This window comes from Agrilus planipennis, unplaced genomic scaffold (genome assembly GCF_000699045.2).
Source record: "Agrilus planipennis isolate EAB-ADULT unplaced genomic scaffold, Apla_2.0 scaffold6, whole genome shotgun sequence".
In the NCBI taxonomy this organism is placed as follows: Eukaryota; Metazoa; Arthropoda; class Insecta; order Coleoptera; family Buprestidae; genus Agrilus; species Agrilus planipennis.
Window position 1 is genome coordinate 1,404,751 of NW_020439302.1, and position 18,449 is coordinate 1,423,199.

At 34.0% G+C, this 18,449-nt stretch overlaps 1 protein-coding gene across 1 annotated transcript; it reads right to left on the reverse strand.

Moving 5' to 3' along the window:
- Positions 1 to 4,788: 4,788 nt before the first annotated feature.
- On the reverse strand, positions 4,789 to 6,597 carry LOC108744809 (cytochrome P450 307a1-like). The gene is made up of 3 exons (XM_018480737.2): positions 6,127 to 6,597; positions 5,258 to 6,046; positions 4,789 to 5,159 (listed from the first exon to the last, which is right to left on the reverse strand). The coding sequence occupies exons 1-3, from the start codon at positions 6,512 to 6,514 to the stop codon at positions 4,825 to 4,827; spliced, it is 1,512 nt and encodes a 503-aa protein (XP_018336239.1). The 5' UTR covers positions 6,515 to 6,597; the 3' UTR covers positions 4,789 to 4,824.
- Between the last annotated feature and the right edge of the window lie 11,852 nt (positions 6,598 to 18,449).

The following is an 18,449-nucleotide window of genomic DNA, read 5'->3' on the forward strand; positions in this document are numbered from 1 at the left end:
GTACGTACGTACGTACGTACGTACGTATGTACGTACGTTCGTATGTCAGCATTTTTTTCGTTTTCGATATCTCAAGAACGGATTGAGATATCGCCCTCAACCAAAATTTTTTCGAAAGATATTATCATAATGAAGATCTGAAAGAAATTTGAACGAAATCGGTCAAGCCGTTTTTTTTTTATAAAAAAAAAAACGAATTAATTACAAACAATTTAATTAAAATACGTTCTAATCTAATCACAACAATGAAGTTACGGAATCAATAATAACGAAATATCATTATTCAAGACAGGGAATAACATATTATAATAACATATTATAATAAAAATTTGTTTATAACAAAATGAATTGTTATAAACAATCGATAAACAATAAAAAATAGTATTTACCAATTGACTGATGCAAGTACTCTATCAATTCGGTTTTCTCAGACGAAATACTGTTTCTTATGGGTTTATAAAATGACGAACTCTCAAACATTGTTTGTTATTTATTATTGTGCCGCGTTTTTTTCAAACTTTAGAAACGAATGTACTTTACAATAACTGTATTATCTAATGGGAAGTTAGTCGTATTAGCACCGACCAAACTGTGCTCAGACCAATTTTTATTATTTTGAAATCGTCCATCAAAGAGAGCATTCTTTCGCCAAACGGCCTGAAATATTTTAGAAACCAATGAGATATTTCAGTTTGAAATTGCTCATCAAAGAGGGTATTGTGTTGATTGAATTAGTATCGTTTGATATCAGATCCATAAACATTTTTGTCTGTAATTTATTTTGAGTTATTAATTTTATACGGGATTATAGAGTGAGGATCTCAATTCAAACTTAAATTTCCCAAAGATATTGAAACTCAAATTGTGGACTTATAAACTACATTACCTATTATTAGCAAACAAAATTAATTAATTAATAAACGTTTCAACTTGGATTCAAGTATTTTTAAAAAATAACAATCAGGTAAAAAGTGAAGTTCTTTTTTTGTGGTCTTTGGACAAATTTACAAGAAAGAAAGTTTATACAATCGCACTCAAATCAATCCAGAATTCTAATAATTTACAATTCAGATTTGAGTAAAGTACATAATACAAGTATTTTTTGTCCCCATTCTCTTGTTGGATTCTGCATCATACATGTGCTTGACCTTTTGTCGATTACCATTTTTAGAACCATTTCCTCAAAATTATCATTTCAAATTCCCCCTTGCTTTTAATTAGTCCAACGTTGAATAACTGGACCACTTTCGGGACTGATCCAGAGATCGTCGTGTAGAAACAGTTCTTCGAAAAGTTCATGTCATATGTAAAACAATCAAAACCGTTGAATAAGTCTATTTGGTGTCTGTTTTGTTGAATAAATTTTTTAATGTCAACACAAAATCCGTATTATTTTTGAAACAAAATTGGGCTGTTATGTCACCTTTTAAAGCCTCTTTTTTTAATGAAGAAATAAAATAAAAAGTTGTCTATATTAGCCAAACAACTATTCACTTAGAAACTCGATTTAAAGAACACAATGCTAGTATAGAAAATAATATGTGGGTGTATATTATATAAAGTTGTGAAAGTCACGGTGTAGTTTAGTGCAATTGTACCTTTGTACAATAGTTATCAGCTACAACAATTGTCCAATTGTTTTTGTGCTTTTGATTGAATTCAATTTTATTTATCTTTGGAATTATTTGCCTATTTATGGTTTGTTTTTCTGGAAAGCTGAAGCGCCTTGAGACTTTAAAAGAAAGCATTTGTCACATTAGTACACTTTTCTTTATTTATACGAATACACGTTCTATTTTTGTTAACAGGAAGCCATAATGGCGATTTATCTTGAATGATGGAAAAGCTTACATCACTTTTTGTTATTGTTTACTACAGACCTGTTTGCTTTTCTAAGAATCTGGAATCTGAAATAGACAACATTAACAAATCCCCCATTCTGAATTATCCAAACACTTTTGCATTATAAGCAAGATTAGACGTATTATTGAATTATATTCAACCGAACGACGAATTTATTTAGTTTATATTATGTTTTCATCAAAGTATTCTCGTATCTTCTCTCAACCTAACCTAACGTAACCTAACCTAACCTAATCTAACCTAACTTTATAAACCAATGCGTATCAATGCGTATCTGACAAACCAAACGTTTAGACAGTTTATATACTATCCAATATCCAGTTAGTTTACAAACTAGGTAAACATATTAACCATAACATGCGTAGGTATGTACATGGTATAGGTGTTAAAATCTGAATACGTCAAAATATTTAAATAATGATCAGGGGGTTTTATACAGCGTTTTCTCGGGTTCCTGGCACCATACTACAGTAAAAGGATTAAATAGGGATAGGAATGTTTTTGACAACAATTGACTGCAGTTTGCCTTTTGTCATGTCTTACAGATGGAATCTTGATTTTTGATTATGATTCATCATTGCGCAAGACTAGTAATTAGCACCATGTTGTTCCTAATGCAAACAAATAGTTAATTTATTTAACGTTGCCTTTACCATGACAGATGCTAAAAATAGTATTTAACGCCATCGTCAGTTGTTAATAGCTTCCGATTGAAACGAAATCAATTTTGTTGAAGTGAATGCAATAACGATAATAATAATAAAAATAGTAACTTCAAATGCATGCGATGAGTTAAAGGGTTTTGTGAATTCAAGGTAATCGCTGTTTGTGTTTATCGTTTACGTACACACTAGATCTACGTCACATCTTATTGTTAAGGAAGGTCGCGCAACGGAAAATGTTCTCATCTAAGGACATTTTGTTCAAGATTTATCGTGTATTGTTAGGCACATTTCAAAACAATCACTCTGATTAACATTTGTTACAAATGGTAATTATCAACGTCTGCACAGGAAAGGGTGGATAAAATAAAATAATAAAAACATGCAAATAACATTTTCATAAATATTTTTATGTACACTTTAATAATGGGACGAGATGATAAATATACTTAAAAATGTAGGAGGGATGAGTTACAGAGATATAAGAGTGATACTTAGTTTGTATAAAGAGCAACAGGCAGTTATAGAGCTGGGGCTGCAACGTAGATAAGTAAATATTAGGAAGGGAGTCAGACAGGGATGCACACTGTCACAGCTACTTTTTAATCTATACATCGAAGACGCCATCAAAATCATTAAAGACAGGATAACTGTAGGGATAGATATACAGGGGCAAAATATTAGTACGCTTAGATTTGCAGATGAAATAGCAATATAAGCATCTAGCAAAGAGGAGTGAGAGATAGCTTTAAATAATATGGAAGTGGTATTGACAAAACAGTATTGCATGAAAATAAATAAAAGTAAAACAAAAATACTGGCATGCAAGGAATAAACAGTAGGGAAAGAGCGAATATTAAGATAGGAGACGAAAAATAAGAAGAAGCAGCTGATTTTAGGTATCTAGGATGTCAGATAAGTCAGGACGGAAGGAGTAGTAGCGATATTAAATGATTAATTTAAAAATTCGAAAAAGATTGTTAAAGATGTGTTTGAAGCGCGGCTGAGTACGGGTGCGAAAGATGGGCGGTGGGCGCGGCGGGAAAGAAAAGGTTAGAACCGTTCGAAATGTGGTGTTACAGGCGAATGATGAGGATGCCGTGGATAGAGAAGGTTAGAAATGAAGAGGTATTAGAAAGAATAAGAGAACAGAGGACTCTATGGAAGTCAAGAAGAAATAGGCGAGATAGGTTGGTAGGACAACTCAGGCATGAAGGTCTAGTCAGAGACATATTAGGGGCAGAAACGAGTTAGTAGGGGTAGAAGTAAACCTAGATTAGATTACTGTTTACAAACAGTTAAGGATGTGGGTTGTTCTAGTTTTAGGGAAATGCGAAGATTAGCTCAGAATAGGATCGAGTGGAGGTGTGTGTCCAACCTGTCTTAGGACTGACGACCTTATGATGATGAGACCTTAATAGACCTTTAGCGAAAAATTATAAAATAATCGGTACATTTTATTACAATTTTCTATTTGTAGCTCCTTTTGTTACTGTTTAATAATTATCAATTAAGATATTTAATTAACACACTCTCTTCTTGGGCTGCTCACAATTTATTTATTTAATTCATGAACAGGAGCGATGGTACGAAATCAATAGATCCTCCTAATAAGGGGTTTCCAATAATTGTAAACAATCCAAGGGCTTTTATTTATTTTAAATAACCGTAAAGATTCACCAAGGGCTTCGTCATTTATTAATAATAACGATTTAATTACGAAGGAATAGTATTCTATACGCTTTTGGTTAGTTTGTTTATTGTTTATGGGAAGGTCATAGTAATTTAGTTAGGTCTACACATAAATGGAACGTAATACTAAAGAACTAGAATTTCTCAAAAAGATGGACTTGAAAAAAATGCCACCCTTCTTATTTCTGGCATTGAACTACAATTATGAAAATGGTACAGTTACTAGACTCGAAGGTATTCAAGTTGTGAAAAATCTCCTTTACTTTAAAGCAGTAAAAATTAATGTAACTTTTGTTGTAATGGAGATTATCCCCGAGAAGTATTAAGGAAATATTACATAACCTCAACTTTACCTTTTTTAGTTAGAAACATAGTTAAATATAGTGTTTTTAGACTTTAAAGACGGAAATTTGGATTATTAATTTTATTGAGAATTCTTTGGTGTATAAANTATTTTGTACAATAATAATAATAATAATAATTAAAAATTACAAAACAATTATTTTTTTATTTCTTATAACAAAAGAAGGGAGACTCCATTTTGATACAAAATGCAGCTTCCTGTGGGTCAAATTGCTTCAGTACTTTCAATCTCTCCTTGTAGAAATTACAAATTTCTTCTTACAAATTTAAAAGAAAACGTATCTTTTGGCAAAGCTAAATTACCAATGGGTACTTTATACTGTTCATTGGGTAAAGGTTGAATGGTAAATTGTTGAAGAAGAGACGCCAGAATTCCAAAACTAACCAGCTGAACCATTTTGTAACCCATGCAACTTCTTCTACCACCCCCGAATGGTAAAAAGTGCTCCGGCTTCACCACATGGTTGTCCACAACGAATCTTTCCGGCAAAAACTTCTCTGGTTCGTCCCAGAGCTTCTCTGACATGCTAAGATCATAATTGTTGAGAAACACCAATGTGTCCTTCTTGATTCTGAAACCTGGAAACAAAACAAAAACGAACATTAGATCTTATATTTCTAATTTAATGTGAGTGAGTGTCATAGTTGGGTTATGTTATGGCTTTACTAATGCTTACCATTGACTGAAGTATCTTGGTTGGCAACTCGTGGTACAATAGGGGATGCAATCAGTCTTATTGCTTCAAAAATAGCCCCTTCAGTGTATGGGCAGGCGGATCGATCAGACAAGCAAACTTTCCTGAATGATGATCCTTCGAGTGTTACTGAATCAATTTCCATTTGAATTTTGCGTTGGACTTCAGGTTCGTTTACGATGTATGCCAGTAGTTTCATAAGAAAATTCCCTATCGCAGAATGTCCCCCAATAATGTCCTCCAATGCAAACAAAGCCATGTCCCAGTCCATTTTCGAATCTTCAGTATGTTTGACGTGTTTGATTAAACTTTCAACGAAATCTGATGGTTCATCGTCGGAAAAGGTGTTGTATCTATCTCCAATGATGTCTTCTTCGATGAATTTCCGGATCGAGTGAGCAAGGTTGTTCATTTTGGCAATGTTTTTGTAATGAAGGGGCAACAAAAATGGTAGAAAATCTGCCGCATAACCTTGATTTACTTCGTAGAAGACGCCATCGAAGTTGTCCACCATTTGGGCAAAGTTCTTGTTGTCGTAAGTGAATTTACGTGAACAAAAGTGACCGGTGAAGATGTTGGCACAACTCTGGAGGAGGAGTGGCTTGAAGGTTACGTTGTTTGAAGAAAGTTGTGATAACATCTTGTCAGTTTCGATGTTAACAATTTCTTCCAGTGAGATGAACTTGTTAGTGAACGCCCTTGGGAAGGTGTAAGCTCGTAGAATTTCACGCCTTGTCCTTTGGGTTTCAGACCAATTGCAAAATGCAAGAGCTGCAACATAAAAAAAATAATTAATTATCCAAAATTATTTTAAAGGGATTATAGATTTAAGAAGATAGCGGGATACTTACAGTTTTCTTTATTGCCTCCGAATAGATGTTGGTATCTTTCGAAATTGGGTCGATTGTCGAAATGGTGTCCCTTGGTGACCAAAATTTCCCTGATAGATTCCTGTCCATTGACAATGACACTCTTGACGGTTCCTAACTTGAGACCAATTACATTTCCATATTTTTTACCAAGGGCACTGAAGGCCTGGTATGGAACCTCGTAGCCGCCGAGAAGGTGCAAGTGTCCAATGATTGGTAGTCCTCTTGGTGTTGGCGGTTGTGGCAGACAATCGGCAGTTTCTTCAGCTGATTTTCTTTCGATGCTGTTGTAGATAATGTACACGACGATTACGGTCAATAGAAGCAAAAGTACGGCCGACAGTTGGGTGAAGTACAAAAATTGAAACATGTTGACGATTGTTTCTTTTCGTTGTTCGGAGATCGAAATGTGCTCAAGCAAAATGCAACGGCTGAAGGTGATTTTCAGCTTAGTTGTTGGGAGAACACTGAAGTTCGTCTGATTCTAAGGATGGTCTCGTCCGTATTTATAGGCGACAGAGGTGATGAATATTTGATCTGAATCTAATTGATTTCGTTCGACAATAAAATATACAACGTTCGAATCGATTAGCATATTAGATAGCAGGAACTTCAGGAAATTGGTTCGATTTTCAGCATTCTACATCCATTCGTTTTCCATTGATAAAAATCGTTGTTGTGTTTGAATAAATTGTCAACCACAACTAATGTTTGCAATTTTCAATTAAAAAAAGTCGAAAGCACAAAAACTGATACGGAAACTTTTAAAACAAACTGCACTAATATTAGAAAAATATTACAAAACTGGTCTATGATTTTAACGACAAAAACGAGCAAACACTGGAATTTTGTTGTCGTTGTGGTAAAACTATTACTTCATACATATATTTAAATAAATATAAAAATAATTGATACCATTTTATATACCTAGCTAAAATTCGGAGAGAGGGGGTAGAGAAAGGGAGGGGTCTGTGTAGGACAAGCGTCCAATTATTAATTTCAAGTTCTAGTTTACTATTAATCCCTATACAGTTGTTATAAAAGACTTTATTAAATTTTATGTTTTGTATTTTTTAGTATAGGTATTAGTAGTTGTAGTAGAATTTTGCCTCCTTCCAAGGGTGGTTTTTGGTAGGTAGTTTTGGTTATCCATACTTGACGTCCTTCTTCATCAATTATATATATATTTTAAATTACATTTTTCAATTGGACTAACCATTTTGACCACACGTACAGACATACAAATAAATTGACATTATTGTAATGTAAATTGTGGTTATAGCTTCTATTTAATTTTATTTTTTTTTTACAGGAAAAGTAGTTGACGCATAGTGGTCTAAATGGTAAGTTTTTTGGATATTTAAGTATCTCCATATTTTTACTTTTGTAGAAACTACTGGCCCACATTAAAATTTAAAACAATAAATTCTTTCCAAAGTAACATCTAATAATAATAATAGATAAATAGTCATCTGATAGATAAGTAATATTTCTCATTAATTTTTAACAATATTGTCAAAAACTTCATAGTGCATGATCATAAAATCATAAGGTATTTAAGCAAGACATTTTCTTAATTGGAGCGCTTGACACCTCTGTAGTTGGTAGTACTAAAATTTACAAAAAAACGAATTTTAGCAGATCTTGTAATAGAAACCGTCTTCTGAATTTCAAAAAAGTGTCAAACTTCAAGGTCAAATGTTGTTTACATAATTATTATAAGACAGCTGTTCTTTTGAATTCATTTTCTGCCCTTAGTGAATGTTTAAGTTTATTCAAATTTGAACTTTCTGCTGGTTTATATTTATAAGAACTATCACTGAATGCCTCTAACAAATCCTTAGAAATATAATCTTTACATAAGTGTGAGATTCAAAACAAACGAGTAAAGTTTGGCAAATGTTTCTTTAGGATTTATAGGAAATAAAATTTGTCAATTTATAGGAAATTAGGTTTTACCGGTGGTTTCGAGTTGATTGATATATTAAATATCTACATGTCAAATATCATCGACGATCACATAAAACTAATTTTTCTATCCCTTAGGAACAGTATTGTTTTTCTGGACTATGTCATTTTCTGTAACCCTAGCAATATGTGTACAAAATTTCATGATAATCGGTTGAATAGTTCAAGGGTTAAAACGTAACAAACAACAAGCAAACCCAAATTAGCACTTATAATATTAGTTAGGATTTTCGACAAATGAACAAATAATAAATCCTAAAAGACATTATAAATTACCAGGAATAGGAAGTATCTATTTATCCCGTATCAGGGTAATAAATTATAAGGAAAACTATTGAAGATTTAGTTTCTTGCAAAATTAAGTTTCGATGTTAGAACTTAATGTTATAAAGAAAAAGAAGAAGACTGATGTAACATACTCGGTATTTTCTGAAGATTTTGATTGATTCAAACATAATCCGTTTCCAACTTAAGACAAATTACGTCGCTTCGTGGCTTGGTCCTTATGTAAGAGGATGTAAATTCAATACAAATTTATTTTGGGTCAAATGAATAAACGTTTGAAAAGAATGATTAAGCTTTAATAGAATAACTTCTACGTTTTGTATTATAACAACCAAGTATGTAACAAAACTCTGATAGCTTTTATCAAATTTTAAAACTTTTGCAAGACATGCTCTTGGCTGTTGTCCATTGACAGTGGCGTAGTTAAATCGAACATGAACGTCGACGAGACCCTTTTCATGTCTTGATCTGGAAAAATGGTAACGGATTGAACTTCACAAAATATAACGATAGGGCTGCTAAGTAAAACTGGGAATCCCAAAGATAGGAGTCCTTCAGGTAGCGATTTTCATAACAGTTAATGTTGTCATATAGTTATGGATATGTGGTATTGAGTGGTACAATTTTTTGGAGAATAATGATCCTTTTTGCGAGGCTCCCCAAGGCGCTAGGCCGTCGTAGAGGCCGACGTTGCCGACGCCTATACTTGGGCGTTCAAAAACTGTCGAATTTGCTTTCTTCTTTTAACTCACGAACTAGACTAGAGTGGTTGCTGACAGAACGCCTATTTCTACTCACGACAGACAGAATATCCTAAATATAGAAAAGAGATGCCAGGTGGGAATTGCAGCGAACACAAATAAAGAAAAAGGAATACCATTACATCAATTAATGTGTAAAAGAAAGAGATGCAGACAAGCAGAATTTAAGCATGTTACCAGCATCGGACTTTAAATAAAGTTCAACATTTTCTGGAATTCAGGAATGCAAAGATGATTGTTTAAGGATATAATTCCAACCAAGTAGTTACAAAGCCGACCCTGATCTTTTGCGTACCTAAGCAACCTCTTACGGCTGCACCGCGGACTATTATTTGGTTATCACTTTTTACAAAAAAAAAAACTTTTGGGTGTTTCATTCCCACCAACCAGTAATGCTGGTGGGCGGGCAGTCCCTCCGGACTAGGCCGGAAGGTAGGGCGGAAGGCCCTCTTCAGCCTGCTTTCAGGAATCGTGGGAATGGGTGGGGGGTGGTTCGGGTGAGAAAGGTGAGACGGACGAAATGAAGACAGAAGAGAATGAAAGATTATTTGTGGAATATATTACTGCCCCAGCATTTGCCTAGGTGATCCGAGGAAACCACAGACCAAGGCAGACGGACCCGGAATCAAACCGGCGTCCTCCCGAATGCTAAGCAATGGTCTAAACATTGTCTATACTACCCATGAAGCATTTCCTAACTTAACAGAAACAAATGACTCTACTATCACATGTAGAAACAAGAGAGAAGATACGTCCATTCTCACAGATAATTTATTACGGATTAATTTTGATCGTCCAAACTATAGCTACGTCTCTGTATGTTGTCTTTCATCCGTCAATTCATTCGTTTCTTTAACACAACAAAATTCATTCATTCAAATGTGTAAAACAATGAAGTGGTTTTTACGATAATAGTCCATTTAGAGTTTATCTTCAAATCCCACAAAGAAAAATCCTTTCAGGTACATTTCTCTTACCGGATTCCTGAACAATAAATTTGAATTTAAAAACAATACTTAAGTGCTTTTAAATTTTACTGCATTTCGAATTTTTTATATTTGGATATCTATATATATAGGTTAATCAGACGATGCGGATTTGGGAATTACGTTTAGTAAAATTGAGAGGTGTAAATAAATAAATACATAAATAAACATTCGTCAAAAATATCGGAAACTAAATGATTAATAAGGGAATTCCGACATACGTACCTAAAATTGTTGTTATTCAAATAATCAGTACTTTATGATTTGTAACAACAAGTAGGTTTTTCTGTATTAAATTGTTTATGCAGATATTAAATTGATATGTTTATTAAATTTCAAAATTTTTCTGTAATCGTGAAATATTAAATCTGAATTAATATACACATATTTGTAACGGTTACCTAATACAAGAAAAATCCACAAATCCTATTTTTGTTAACAATCAAATAAAATTAATTAAAGGATAATTATTAAGCAAATCTGTTCATCTACAGTTTTTCTTCACACATCTACAATGTAAAATATTAGTTATAAAAAATAATAATACCATTTCCGCAAAAAGGATTTATAAAAGAACTTTTTTTCGAGACTGCTGTGACGCAAAAAAGTTAATCAAAAACTCTCCCTGATCGCAATACGATATTGTTATGCGAATTATGTATTTGACATTTTTGACTTAATCGGAGGGCTGTGCTGGGAATCACAAGCACAGTTGTGAGGAATCCCGAAAAATGTAGACACTCATCTATGAAATTAGACAAATCGGTATCAGGTAAAACAGTTTTGTATACGAGGGTGGATTGATAAGTTTCCGGCCTAACCAAGAGATGACGCCACTAGGCCTACCTTGAGGTGACATTCTATAGTACCATCCTTGGATAGCTTGTAGCTATAGTTTCAGCCCGATCTCCTTGCTAGTGTAGGTTTGACAGCNCAAGAATATTTCAATTTTAACTCAATTAGAAGCCGTTTTTTACTGTTGTTAATGAAAAGGTTTTGTATAATTCAGATCAACAGGAGTCAATCTCGGATCAACACTGAACCTCGTAAACTCCTTAAATGCTAATGAAAAACTGGAGTTGAAAAGCTAGTTTTTCCAATGATGAGTAGGTTTTCTATGAAAATTTATTACTAATAAAATGGAGACAGATTAGTGTCCATGAGGTTATATAAATGTTAAATATTACGTTTTAAAAACAAGATTATTTCAATTTTAACTCAATTAGAACCCTTTTTTTACTGTTGTCAATAAGGTTTTGGGTATATATTGATCAGTATGAAATTTATTGTCGTTTCACCACCAAAGAAAATTTCTGTCGGGCTACCCTGAAGCTACCTGTACTTGCATGAAGAAGATGCTGCTTTTCGTAATTGTTCATAAAAATTACAGTTACTTGTGTTGTCATTGATCGTTATGTAAGGGTAGATATTTCTTTGACAGAGCTGACGTTTCTTCTTCAATAATGAACGAATTATAAATAACTTTCTTAGTTTATTAATAGACACAACGGATGTAGGTATAACTTTCTTGCGACGATTAGCATAATGTTAAATAAATTCTGTTAAGATCGATCTATTATTCTTGACTAAATTTTGAGCAATACCAATACAACAGACGTAAAGACACGTTCGCATTATTTAAAATGCCTGACGCACGAGAAACAAAAGTTATCTCTTCTTGATTGAAAACAAAATTATGCACATCCTTAATGAAGCATACTTTTAGTCCCTTTTTTTTTTTCTTTGGACTAAAATTTTACATCTAACTAGTGCATGTAGTGTCGTCTTTAACAGTCGAAACATAATAAGAGGAACTTCAAAGTAAAAAAGTGCATAATCACTACATAGTATAAAACAAAGTCGCTTTCCCGCTGTCTGTCCCTATGTATGCTTAAATCTTTAAAACTACGCAACGGATTTTGATGCGGTTTTTTTTAAAGATAGAGTGATTCAAGAGGGAGGTTTATTTGTATAATACATGCATAATATAGTAGCGAAACACTGATAATTTTAGAGGTTTCTAATGTGATGTCGTAAATAAACACATTTTTTGAGCTTACATTGCAAACGCTGGCTGAACCCTACGAGATCAAAATAATGTACTACAATATTGTACATCTTGAAAGGGTCTACAAAAAAGTCCGGGATGGTATATGTCTATCTCTTAGGGATAACCCACAATAACCATTTTTATCCTTTACTTTTTATGAGAAATAATGACTTACTTACGAAGCGATTTTAGGCAATACAGCATTAATTCTTATCCGATTATACCTTAAAAACATTGTGCATTTAATATAGATCAATATGGCCCTTTACAGCATGTAATTTAAATGAATATTTTCGAAGATATTACAGACTTAAAATGTGGGGACATAGCGGTTGCGGCGGTACCGGCCGGGAGGTCGGTTTGTATTGTCTAATGACAAAAACACTGTGAATGTTGTATATAAAGACATTCTGTAGCATATTTAGTATGTTCAGGGGGTATCTCTTGAAGATTTCCCCTTTTCGATAATAATCTAACAAAACAAAAATATATTTAGTATCAGCATTGCACCCGGGCGAAGCTGGGGCGGGTCACTAGTAGTAAACTCAATTAGAAATATTTAAAAACCGCGGCCAAGTGCGAAATCGCTCACCAAGGGTTCCGCACAAACTTGACTTATGTGTCACTGGAATCAAGTTTCCAAGATTTTTCCCGTTTTTTCCGAATATTTCTTTTAATTGTCCTAAAATCAGCCCCTAAAACGTATACTTATAATATAATAATGGCTAGATAAGGGTTCCTTTTTTCCTTTCGAGATACGAAACCCTAAAAATGAAGCAAACGAAGAAAATTAAAAGTTAAGTGTTACAGCTTGTAACTAATACACTTTTTTTTTGATATTTTGATATCTATTTTTTATCGACGTCTTCCCGGAAGATTAAAAAAAATAATTTTAAGAAAATAATTATGGCTAAATTAAACAGAATATTTTTGATATTTGTAAATTAAATATTTTACTATATTAGGTAAAGTAGAAAGGTTGTCAATCCAAAATCCGCTGCAAGTTGGAGTATTTAAATTACTAAATCTTTAGATCATCCTGTTCTTGTAAAATAGAACATCATTTAAACGAAATTATTTTCAAATTTTTTATTCATTTTGAGCTATATTCTGCCTGTTTTGTATGACTTTAAGGAACTTAAAAACTTTTCACAATGCTAGTTAAAAGCTTCCAGCAATTTTGAATTTCTTGCCACACGTGAAATGTTTGACGTAAAGTGACTTCTTACGTCATTATGAAATGATAATATCGATTAATCGATTGTAAAAATAGTCGATCGAGTATATAATTGATGTCACTTCCGGCATAATAAACAACTATACATATATACATTATAGTAACAGCAATAAGAAATTGCCTGTGGATCAATCAATCAACGACATACGTTTCGTATTATTTAGCTTATAAATCTAGTTAGAAAGTTCAGCCCACTCTAATTAAATTAACCAAAAGTAGATTTTTTTAGGTTCATACTACTTATAATGATTACTTGGTTTGTAGCACCACCCGCTACGTAGTCATTCATTCTTTTTTTTTTTACCTTTACTTCCTTTTTGTTTTGTTTTCTCCTTTCGATTAATGCCTGTTCCTGAGACACGTAAAGAAAACAAATGGAAGCCTATTAGGCCAATGGAGACGGTAATGAAGCACTGTGTCTCAAGGTTAGCACTATATTCATCTTATTGTACAATGCGTTGTAGTAAGTATTACCGTCGTCCTATTCAATCTATTGTGGTTAATAGTCAAATTTTTGGGCTTGGGGGTACTTAAAGCGGAGATGACACACTTAAAGGGGGTTTTTTATGTATGTATAAGGGTGACGCCTTTATAAATGTAACTATTAAAAACAGCAGGAAAAATATTACTTTTTAATCTTAGAATTAAAATAAAAAAGAAGTGGGAGGGTATTTAGGGTTTTTATTCTGGATACTCGGACTGAGATCCTGCACCCGATACTTGGATCAAAACTCAATTTAATAAGGGTAAAAGGTACATGTTTACAAGATTACACGTCGTTCAGCAACGTTTTGTACCATAGCTAAAGGTTGTCGCACACTTGTCCGTGCTGTCTCGTCAAAATACGGAAGGAACATCGACGGAACGGATTGCGCGTCTCCAATCCTAACCGGCAATGAAGAGTACGTGTCCTAACGTGGCGTGATGAACTGGCTAAATGAGCTCATCGTGGTAGCCAGCATCATATTGTCGAAGTCTACCGGATGCATACCTGTTTTGCAAATTTACAATAATGTGGCAATTGTTCAGAGTCAGAGCAGAGAGAGTTTATAATCTTCTTTCTCTTATTGTTTTCTTTTTCTGTCAATAATGCAGCCATTACTGTTACTTGTTCTTCACAAAAACTGCTACTTTCAGATAAAGTAAAACAGTTGCTGCTACATGTAAACTCAACCAAAATAAAAACATCTTTCTGGGTATATGACGATTTGCCGGAAAGTTGTAAGGAGCAATTGAGCGACAACCTTAAGGCGACCAATCGTTTTAATATTCTGCGGAACAGTCCCATAATGGCACCTATCTCTTATCTCGCATTGTAATAATTTAAAAATAGTCTAACGGGTCCAGTATGTCTCGAATTTCTAATATATTTCTGAATTAATTCATACGTGGAACTTAATTAACTAGAATAAAATAATTCGAAGTGGTCTATATTCTGTCGAAACTGCCAGACGCGGATGGCGATTTCGATCTTTTTGGATCTCATCAGCGCGTCGCAGGCAGCCCGACAGAACACAGATTAACTTTTACCTGCTGTCTTAACAGTGCGTTTCAGAAAATACTACAAACGGCACAGTGAACGCCATCTGTAGCACGATGCTACATTTTAGGATTACGTATTTTTTTAATTAACTAGACTTGGACACAGGTCTAATGAGTCCAACTAAAAAGTGTTACCAAAACCCTAGTGGATATTTGATAAAAAGGAATATTGGAATATTCTTATTCCATCATCTTCAAAAATTTGCAACAAGATCGTTGGCTATAATTTATATATATATAATGGTCACCATGGTCGTTGAAATACTTTTTTCTTCATAATTTGTGTTAATTTTATTTATTTATTTATGGAAATTCATACCTTTCACCATTTTTATTAAATGATTTTCACGGCGTACGCAGTAAGGGCGTTTTTCTACTGTACTTTTTAGACAGATTTAGGAGACTATTCTAATACTTTTGTGAAACTAACAGAGGAGTCCTGTAGGGACAAAGTAGCCATTAAATGAGTACCCATGCACCTGAAAGGAGGTAAGGGAGGTTTAACACATAATTTAATTTAAAAGTTTAATTCAGTAGTTAATACGCAAAACATTGATTATAAATTTAAGTTGACATTATATGTATGTAGATACAAGTCGGGTCTTATTGGTATGAATGCCCGTAATAGTGATCCAATGTTCTGATTATCATGGGATTTAAAACAGGCAATGAACTGGTTTAAAATGGGAAGGGCGGCAGTGTAATAAGACATGCGTAGAAGGAAGTAGGTCGACGGCACTTTTAGTGTTTGCCATAAATTTTTAAGTGCTAATTACATAAGTAGATGATGCAATGATTCTTCAAAGTAATGTTTCCAAACCCCATGCAAATGGCAACTATCCTTTATTCGCAGTATATTTTCGTACCATTGAGCACTTGAAGATTCTAGAACTTTTTAATAATCAACAGATACGTATATTTATGCTCGTTTTGATTAGGTAACAGTTCCAAGTGTACCATTTTATGGTAATAAAAAACGTTGACGTATGTACAGAAGTTTAACTCTTGCTAATACTGCAGGTAGCTGTATTGGAACTTGGTTGTGCAACATTGCCACCCTTGTCACCCCAACAGGGATTGAATTTCGAAATATTCATCGTTATTCCTTGAAAACGTTATAAGGAAAACCTCTGTACAAAATTTCAGTTATCAAGGTCAAGGGGTTAGTCTGGACGTTGATGAGTCGGTGTAAGTCACTTAGTGGACTTTTTTGTTTATACACAACTAGGTTTTACCTGCAGTTTACTTGTCAAATATTGTCGACGACTACATAAAACTAATTATTTTATCCCTTGGGAAAAGTATTTTTTCTGGATAAAAGGTACCCTATGTACGTTTCTGTACCCCTAACAATGTGTCTACAAAATTTCATGATATGTTTTACCCCTGGTTTTGCTAGCCTTGATGTCGTAAATAGTTATCAAATATTGTTAACGATCACATGAAACTTATTCTTCTATCCCTCGGGAACAGTATTTTTTTTGGAGAAAAGGTGGGCGCTGCGGAAAAGAAAAGGCTAGAAGCGTTCGAAATGTGGTGTTGCAGACGAATGATGAGGATACCGTGGATAGAGAAGGTTAGAAATGAAGAGATATTAGAAAGAGTAGGAGAAGGGACTCTATGGAAGTTAATAAAAAAATCGGTTGTCTATAAAGTCGGTTTACTGAGGATAGTTGAACGTGACAACGTCATAAGAAAATACTCATGGAATGGTTTCATTTTTCAAAAGAAAATTTTAATTTTATTTGTTTGATAGATATTTTGTATGGATATAGAGAAGGAGGTAGCAGCTGTCCACGCGGACGCATCGCTCATTCAAGTAGGAGAGAGACAGATGTCGAACGCTGCCGAACGCGGAGGCCGATTGTGCCTCTTTGTCGCTCGTTCCGCGCTCTCGCTTGCACTTCAAGCCTTAAATGGAACGCCTCAGAGCGAGGTAACGCCGCATGAGTCATGTTTTTTCGTACGTGTAGCCGGCTCCATCGAATTATAAGACGTTGTCACGTCAAAAATAGGAGAAATAGGTTGGTAGTACGCCTTCTCAGGCAGGAAGGTCTAGTCAGAGACATAATAGAGGCATAAACAGGAGTTAAGAGGAGTAGAGGTAGACTTAGATTAGATTACTGTTCGCAAATAGTTAAGGATGTAGGATGTTCTAGTTTTAGGGAAATGAGAAGATTAGCTCAGGATAGAAAAGAGTGGAGGTGCGTGTCCAATCAGTCTTAGGACTGACGACCTTATAATGATGATAACACGATTAGACTCATTTGGAACAATGAACTGAAAATAATTTTCTTTCGAACATTCATGAGATGTCAGATGACATTGAATCATCAATTTTTGTACTGCTCCAATGAAAGAAGTGCAAATAATTCGGTTCAATTTTCAGCTGTTTGTTTATAAATTCCGTCCAAGTTTTCTACAGTACTTTATGTACATATGTTAAAATATTTAGACACGTGTCGGAATTGGGAAGCGACAAACAGGACCTAAAACACTGAACTGAATTATTTTCTTTATAATAGGAAACACGTTGCGGAACATGCTATTGAAATAATTCATGTCCCATTTATTTCTGCTTCAATGAGGTGAATAAAATTTGACAAATGTAGGCATAACGGTTAGAATAATCAATATCCGTTAATATTATCTGATTATATCTATGTATTTAAAACGTTACCATTATCTATTCTAATGTTTCATCTGTACTGAATCCGTTTTTTGATTTTTCGTGAATTCTGAATGTAAAAAAGTCCTTCTTCAAGGAGGCATTTATACTTACTAATCTGTCATGTTTTTAATTCATAAGTCTTCCTTGCGGTATCGACAAGTATAGGCGACAAAGAAAGAAACAACAAGCATTCGTATTTATACATACAGGAAGATGTTAAAAATATTGTGGATAGAAAAGGTTAGAAATTAGAAAGGGTAGGGTAATAGAGAACGCTAACGAAGTCAGTAAGAAATAGGCTACGTAGATGGGTTGGTAGGACGCCTTCTCACTTACTAACTAAGCTAGAGATGTTGTTAACGCCAATAGAAAAGAGATGTCAGGTATGAATTGCAGCGGACACTAATAAAGAAAAAGAAGTAACATTACACCAATCGATATGTAACAGAAAGAGATGCAGACAAGAAGATTGAATAGAGAACGCTAACGAAGTCAATAAGAAATAGGCTACGTAGATGGGTTGGTAGGACGCCTTCTCACTTACTAACTAGGCTAGAGATGTTAACGCCAATAGAAAAGAGATGTGAGGTATGAATTGCAGCGGACACTAATAAAGAAAAAGAAGTAACATTACACCAATCGATGTGTAACAGAAAGAGATGCGGACAAGAAGAGTTTGAGCATGTTGTCAGCATCGGACTAAAGAAAGTTCAACATTCTTAGGAATTTAGGAAAGCAGAGACGCTTGTTTAAAGATATGATTCTAAACAGGCAGTTATAAAGCCGACCCTGGTCTTTTGCGTTA